The sequence below is a fragment of the Falco cherrug genome (assembly GCF_023634085.1).
Source record: "Falco cherrug isolate bFalChe1 chromosome W unlocalized genomic scaffold, bFalChe1.pri SUPER_W_unloc_1, whole genome shotgun sequence".
NCBI lineage: Eukaryota > Metazoa > Chordata > Aves > Falconiformes > Falconidae > Falco > Falco cherrug.
Window position 1 is genome coordinate 490,227 of NW_026599288.1, and position 8,372 is coordinate 498,598.

The window sequence follows — 8,372 nt, forward strand, 5'->3', positions numbered from 1 at the left end:
AAAGCGGATCTCCTATATCTGGATCTTGATGTCTATTTGCTTCCTCTACGGCTAGTCTCTTCCACTCCCTCTCAAACATTAAATATTGAGGAGTCAATAAGAGGGAAGCAAGTCCAGCACAATCAGCAGGTGAAAGAACGTCTGCTGTGAAAATAAACTGTATGATCTGTCATGCAGCCTCTGAACGCAGGCCATGAGTAGTAACCATTTGCTTTGCTTGTTGCAATATTTTCCAATCATGTGGCTCCCATTGTGCACCAAGGTTATTAATCACTACTGGACAATCTAACGAGCTGGTCACCTGCCAATCACCCTCCTAAATAGCATCACGAACAACACCAGACCAACACTGTAGAATTGGATCTTTTCTCGAGTTCAGCATCGGAGGGGTAGTTGGGCTAACTGGAGGAATTACAGGTATTGAAGTAGTAGGCAGGTTCATTTCAACTCGCTTTTCCAGGTTTCTTAATTTATCTATTACCTCCTGTAAGGATTTCTCTGCATTGTTATCACAAGGCTTCTCCCCGCCTTCCTCCTCAAATTCGTCCGATGATGTTTCAGGAAGAGGAGGATACGACATCGCACTGCGCTTTTGCCCACCCTGATGTGACCTACGAGCTGTCACCACCCTCCGTTTTGGTCTTGCTCCACCCACAGCTCCGATTGGTGCAGCAGGACTCGCTGCTCCTCCTTCCTGGGGAGGCTCAGCCGCCTCTTCCGGGTTCGGCTCAGTTACCGCAGGCTCTCGAGGAGTAACTTCCGGTTTGTCCGCTGTCTTATCTAAATACTCCTGTACTGTTGAACACGCAGGGGCGGACACACCCTTCATAGGACGAGTATGCCCAACTCCGAAAAGTGTAGCCAAGAGAGAAGGCTTAGGTGAATCACCCTTCTGCTCTACCAGCTTTTCTACCACATCTCTTCCCAACGCTTCTATAGCTGCTGCCGCTACTTTTTTTCCCGCCTTCATAGTTTCCAGAGTGTTAATTATAGACCGCCACGTAACTCCTAATGCTTTAGCTTCTTTTCCTTCTTTGCCTCCCTCAATCACAGTATCCCAGAGGCAATTTCCCACTTCTCTCCATTCCGCAATACTAAACAATAACGCGGGCTCAGGGATCTTATTCTTTTCTCATGCCCAGCCAACTAATGTCTCCACTTCTGTCTCTTTAACACCTTCCCCTCTCTTAAAGAGGATGCCAGTTAACAGTTTAATTGCCGCGTCTAATTCCATCGTGGTCTTCTCAGAGCTCCCCCCTCTCACAGAAAGGATATCAACAAGGAAACCCCGCCGCACTTGTTGCGGTCTTCCGTAGTGCCCCCCCCCCTCACAGAGAGGAAATCAGCGGGGAGCCCAGCCGCGATTTATTCGACATGGTCTTACCTCTGGTGGGGGTGCAATCTGCAGCTCTACACCGAGCTCTGGACTCCGCTTTTCGCCTTCCAGGTTCCGCCCGCCTCTGACCTCCAGCTCCCTAATCGGACAACTTCCCTTCGGGTCCGATGCCGGAGACTTCTGCATTTAAGCTAAACCACATTTAAGCGAATAAATGGGTCCCTGTTCGCGCGCCAAACAAAGAGGGTCCCCTGTGGAAAGTCGGCCAAGTCACGACAATCACACCAATATGGCTACATGCCGTGTATTAAACAAACTACGCTTTGTTAAACAAACAGGTCATATTTTTAACTTAAACCGACCGCTCACCCGACTTTACACACAGGTGATTGGATAAAAGTCTCTAGGCCACGCGGGTGTCCGTGTGGCTGATCGGTGAGCATGCTGCAGGCGCCTGATCAGAGTGTGCTGATGAGAGTATGTGGATTTCGTGGTTCCCAGGACTTGCTCTGCACCTGGCTTCTTGTTTGTGCACAGCTTGTTTTCTTTCTCCCACTGCTTGTTCCCAGGACAATTTAAAGTTGCTCTGCAGCTTCAACTAACAGGCCTGGGTTGTCCAACCCGGACAATGGCAACATATGTCCTCGGTCCTTTAAAAATCCCTCTGCACTCTGGGACATTTTATGGTTTCATATAAGGGCTTAGCCATTAGTCTAAAATTTGGTATCCACATTTTGCACCATCCTGCCATTCCTAAAAATCCTCATAGCTCGCTCTGACTTTGGCACTGCTATCCAACAGATAGCTTCTTTTCAATCAGTTCCAAGTTCTCTCTGTCCCCTTCAAACCTCAAACCCTAAGTATTGAACTTCTTGAGCTATTTGTGCCTTCCTTTTTGAAACTCAGTAACCTGCAAGTCCCAGTAGGCTTAATAAACTAACCATTGCTTCCAAACAGCTCTCTCTTTATTAGCTCAAATCAATGTGTCATCTACATATTGAAGCAAAGTAAGATTGGGGTATTTACCTTGCTATGACTCCAGTTCCTTTGCCAATACATTTCCAAACAGTAGGACTTCTCTTGAAACCTTTTGGAAGCACAGTCCAGCATAACTGTACTTTTTCTTCCAGTGGTCAGGTTCTCCGATTCAAAGTTAAAGAGGGTCTGACTCTGATCATCAACAGGTATGCAGAAGAAAGCATCTTTCAAATCCAGAATGGTTTTGCCTCAGATTTAAACTCAATTTCGATAGGAGGCACATTATTTGCTCTTTGTGGTTTATTTAGATGCCCAAACCAAGGGAATTACCACATTTGATACTACATCTGGGATGTTGTCTTTAGGCTCATTCTAAAGTTTTATCTGTTGACAAGCAAATTTGTGCTTTCCAAGCTGTATCAGGTGGGATGTGGAGCTGTATTGAATTTTCAGAGAAAGTTATTTGAGCATTCAGTTTGCATAATAAGTCTCATCCTAGTAGAGGAAGGGGACATTCTGGCATATATAGAAATTCATGAGTTAATTTAGTATTTCCAATTGTGCATTCTATAGGTTTTAAGAAAGGTTGCATTGTTCATTTTCCTGTTGCCCCAACAATTGGGATTGTCATTTTACTTAAGGGTCCTTTAAAACTAGTGATTACTGAATGAGTTGTCCCACTATCTATCAAAAAATCAATAGTCTCATTCCCCAACTTCATTGGAACCAGGGGATCAGCTGGGGAAACTTTGATTTTCTCCCCCAGTCCCCTCCATTCATCATCTGAATTTTCTAACAAAATAAGATTTACATCCTTTTTGTCCTGTGACTCACTCTTTTCCCGCCAGGTAGGACACTTGTTCTTCCAATGTCTGTCTTTTTTGCATATAGCACAGTGATTCAGTCCCAATGGAGTATGGGTTAGTGGGATCCTTCCTCACCCTTCCCTACTCCAGCCTCCTCTTCCCCTACTTCTCAAACTATTCCCATTTATAGCTGCTGCCAACAAGGATGCTTGCAAATTTATCCTGTTCTCTTTCTCTCTTTTCTTTCTCTTCCCTATTATTATATACCTTAAACATTGCCTCTATTAACTAGGATATTGACATTCCCCCTACTCTGTCCACCTTCTGTAATTTCTTCCATATAGCTTGCGCTGACTGCCCAATAAACAACATATTAAACATTCTCCAATTTGCCTCATCTTCTGGATCTAAATCTGTCCATTTCTTTGCCAATTTACACAGTCTTTCATAAAAAGCAGAAGGGTCTTCTTCTGAACCTTATCTTACCTCATATAGCTTAGACATATTTTTCAGCTTTGGTACCGTGTAGAGCAGGGGTCCTCAAACTACAGCCCGCAGGTCGGATACAGACCCCAGGGTCCTCAATCTGGTCCCTGATATTTACAGCGCGCGCACACACACAGACACACACGCACGCGCGAGGTGGGGGGACGGACGGGACAAAGAAGCTGCAGATGACTTCCTGCCAATTCATTCACGCACCAACCCCCTGTTTAAAAAGTTTGAGGACCCCTGCTGTAGAGGAATGAAGGCAGTGGGTTGATTAGCATTGATAACATGCAGCTGTGGCCTTGCCTCAGAGGCAGTGGGTTGATTGACATGGATGATGTGCAGGTGTAGCTCATTCCTGCTAAATGGTTAAATAGCCCTGAGGATGGGTGAGTGGGTAGTGTGGTCTGGCTTCTGGAGGAAGGTGATACAGTACAGACAGTAGAATCTGACCAATGGTAAAGCTTTGTTGCAGTCTACTAGTTTGATTGTGCTGCAACAGTACCCCATGCTGAATTCCATACAGTATTAATTGTTGGTATTGTTTCAGAATGGGCTCTCTCCACCCCTATGTTAGGGTCCCATTTGGGGTCCATTTTTGGCATAAACCTGTTGGGATCTCTTTCTCTTTTCCCCTTCCTCCCTTACCCTTTCTATAACCATTCTCCTTTCTTCTATAGTAAAAAAGGTATTCATTAATGCTTGTATATCCCCCCAGCTATGGTTATGTATTAGCATAACAGTCTCTCATAACTGATGCATTCCTTCAGGGTTTTTCCCTGTATGACCCTACTGATTGTTTCCAGTTCACTAAGTCAGAGGTGGTGAAGGGAATGTACAAAAACTGGCTGTCCCTCTACTCCCACTGGTAGGGAGGGCTTGTATCAGACTGTTATCCCCCAGTCCTACCTGCTATTGGACCGAACTTACCATTTTCTTCTTGCGTTTTACTTTTATCCTTACCTTCCCCATTGGATTTAGATGTTCAGGAGGAGCTACTGGTACCAGTAGCTGTATATCTTCAGGTTCTTCTGACTCTGCTATGCAGTTTTTTTCCAATTTACAATTTTTTCAACAACCTTTTTTGTCTGTCTTTTTTTGTTTCCTCCCCCAGCACCAATATTCCATTACTATCCGTAGTCAATAATTTACATTTTTTCCATATTTTACAGTAATTTCTTAGAGAGAAAACCAAAGCCACATAAGGTACCTCATCCCATTTATCCAACCTTTTGCAAAACAACATTAATTACAGTATTGCATTATAACTTAAAGTTCCATTTTCCAGCTATTTCCCACCATCATTTAAATCATACATTGGCCACCATTGTCTGCAACAACATTGTAATTTTTCTTTAGTTACAGGATCCTCTCCATGCTTATTCCAGTGATTCAGGATGTATCCCAGAGGGGTGCACGGGGAAACTTCCTTGGAATTAGCCATAACCATGTCATCTCAAAAGTGAACTCATTACCCAGTGTGCAAAACCAAAGAAAAAGTCTACGAATAGGAACTATTGGTTTTAATACAAAGTTCACAAGTTTGGGTGCTAGGTGGACTAGCACACCTTGGGCATTTCCACAATCAGATTTATACACAATTGCATGAATATTAATTTGTTAACTTCCAACCCTCTAACACTGATTGGATGGCAATCTACATTATGGTTACCCAACCTTATTGGTTAACTATGCATGCTCATTGAGGAAGGGTCTCTTTGTGGGCTAGGGTTTCTGGTCTAAGGGGTGTAATTTTTAGTATTATAACGAAGGTATTTTGCCTAAGGCCAACAAGTATCAGATATATCTTAATTGCAAGAGTCTTGTGTTGCCAACTTTCCAGGATGTAATTATTCTTCAAAGTCACCTTGTCCTAAGCAGCAATTACTTTGGTTCATCATCCTTCATAGTTCTTTGCATGGGACATGCTGAGTCGAAATAATGTGTGCATTCTGTTTCTTCAAGAATATGTGCAGATTGTTAAACAAAGCTATATGTCCCATCATACAGTCTTTGTTAGTTAGCGTATACATCGAGTACAAAATTTGATAATGACATACGGAATTAAACTCTATAACTCGAAGGTTATAAAGTAGGTATGTTTATTGCGCGCAGATGCACGGGGGATCGCTCCTCCACAAGCGTGCATGCCCAAAGTGATGAACCATCTCACATTTATACAATAAAACAAATGAATATTCAATTAACGCCTATACATATTCCTTACCTAAACCCCGCTTTGTATGTTAATTAGCTTATCAGTCCTTTGCCTGGAATGTGGTGGTCTTGCAGGTTTGTAGGTGATTCATGTCCTTGTGACCATCTGATCTTCTCCAGCAAGAAGACTTAGCACTCTCTCCCTCTAGATAACATTGGAATGTCTCTCATCTTTTTCTCATCCTTTTTATAAATAGCCCCTTTGTTAGAGGAAGAAGGGTAGGCGTCTCCTCAAAGCTGTGTGGCTATGTGACCAGACACCACACCCATGACCAGGCTCCTCGAGAGCCTGCGGTAACTGAGCCGAACCCGGAAGAGGCGGCTGAGCCTCCCCAGGAAGGAGGAGCAGCGAGTCCTGCTGCACCAATCGGAGCTGTGGGTGGAGCAAGACCAAAACGGAGGGTGGTGACAGCTCGTAGGTCACATCAGGGTGGGCAAAAGCGCAGTGCGATGTCGTATCCTCCTCTTCCTGAAACATCATCGGACGAATTTGAGGAGGAAGGCGGGGAGAAGCCTTGTGATAACAATGCAGAGAAATCCTTACAGGAGGTAATAGATAAATTAAGAAACCTGGAAAAGCGAGTTGAAATGAACCTGCCTACTACTTCAATACCTGTAATTCCTCCAGTTAGCCCAACTACCCCTCCGATGCTGAACTCGAGAAAAGATCCAATTCTACAGTGTTGGTCTGGTGTTGTTCGTGATGCTATTTAGGAGGGTGATTGGCAGGTGACCAGCTCGTTAGATTGTCCAGTAGTGATTAATAACCTTGGTGCACAATGGGAGCCACATGATTGGAAAATATTGCAACAAGCAAAGCAAATGGTTACTACTCATGGCCTGCGTTCAGAGGCTGCATGACAGATCATACAGTTTATTTTCACAGCAGACGTTCTTTCACCTGCTGATTGTGCTGGACTTGCTTCCCTCTTATTGACTCCTCAATATTTAATGTTTGAGAGGGAGTGGAAGAGACTAGCCGTAGAGGAAGCAAATAGACATCAAGATCCAGATATAGGAGATCCGCTTTACGGTATACAGGCAGATATGTTAACTGGGCAGGGACTTTACTACACAGGTTCAATTGCAGTATCCTATATAAATGCATCAACTTGCTCAGACTTTAGCACATCAAGCCCTTTTGTCTGTGCCAGACAAGAAGAAACCTGCTTCCTATACCACTGTTCGTCAGGGGACAATGGAGCCCTATGGACAATTTGTAGACCGTTTGTCTGCAGCATTAAAGAACAATTCTGATTTACCTTTGGACCTGCAGGAACATTTGTTTCGCACCCTCGCCTTTGAAGGGGCTAACCCAAGAACAAGGGCGATCTTAGCAACACTACCCCAAGGAAGTCCCATAGATGAAATGTTGATTAGACCTACTCGAGCCGAACAAAATAACCAAGCGGCTGCCTTTACTGCTGTGTTGAGGGAGCAAGGGCATATAATCGCAGCGGCCTTAACAAATCATATAGGTGGACATCGAAAGAGGAACAATGGTAGATCAGGATTTGGTATTTGTTATCGATGTGGTGAATCTGGACACATGAGGCGTACTTGTTCAAAGACTGTTTGGTGTCACAAATGTAACTTAGATACACATGCTACTGCTGTTTGTAGATATAACAGGTCGGGAAACATGCAGTGCAGCGCGTCGGGTCTACGCGCGAAGACACAAGTACAGGCCCCAACAACGCAGATGAGAAATGTGGTCTCTTATACCAGCGTGTCCCACCCACCCGGGGGAGCCTCGGGGTGGACGTGGCAACCACAGTAGACGTAACTTTGAATAATAAAGAAGTGACTTTAATTCTAAATGAAGTAAAAGGGCCATTGTCTAACGTGAATTCTCCAGTTGGAGGACTTTTATTAGGTTGATCTTCAACAGGAAGGCAAGGAGTAATTGTTTTACCTGGAGTAATTGATGCACATTTTACGGGACACGTACAAGTTATGGCCTATGCATTACAACTACCGGTTACTATTCCAAAAGGAAGTAAAATTGCTCAAATACTTCCCTATGACAGCCTTGTTGCGCATCGACAATATTATGAGCAACTCAGACAACAAGGCCAGCCATCTAAGATAGATCCAAAATCGTCTTCTCCTCCTACCGGACCTGAGGTGTATTTCACGTTAGATCTTAATCAAAGACCATATCAGAAGATTCAATTGAAGAAAGGCAGTCAGCAAATTATTCTGGAACCTCTATTAGACTCCGGGGCAGATGTCACCATCATTAATCAACATCTATGGCCCCAGAATTGGGAACTGCAAGCTCCAATCACCCGAGTGGTAGGAGTAGGAGGTGCAAAAGCCCCGAAGCAGAGTAAAGACTTGATTACATTGCAGTTTGAAGACGGCCAGGCTATTGTAATTCGGCCATACGTAATGCAACTCCCACCCACGTTATCTGGGTTGATTGGACAGGATGTTTTGTCACAATTGGGACTAGTTATGACAACTGATCAGCATTTTGCACCACGGCCACTGATCGGCAGCCACCCATACTGAAGATCACATGGTTAACAAAAAAGCCAATT

At 44.1% G+C, this 8,372-nt stretch overlaps 1 protein-coding gene across 1 annotated transcript; it reads left to right on the forward strand.

The window, feature by feature from the left end:
* Positions 1 to 5,753: 5,753 nt before the first annotated feature.
* On the forward strand, positions 5,754 to 8,372 carry LOC129734850 (endogenous retrovirus group K member 6 Gag polyprotein-like). Its single transcript, XM_055700182.1, has one exon. The coding sequence runs from the start codon at positions 6,929 to 6,931 to the stop codon at positions 7,604 to 7,606; it is 678 nt and encodes a 225-aa protein (XP_055556157.1). The 5' UTR covers positions 5,754 to 6,928; the 3' UTR covers positions 7,607 to 8,372.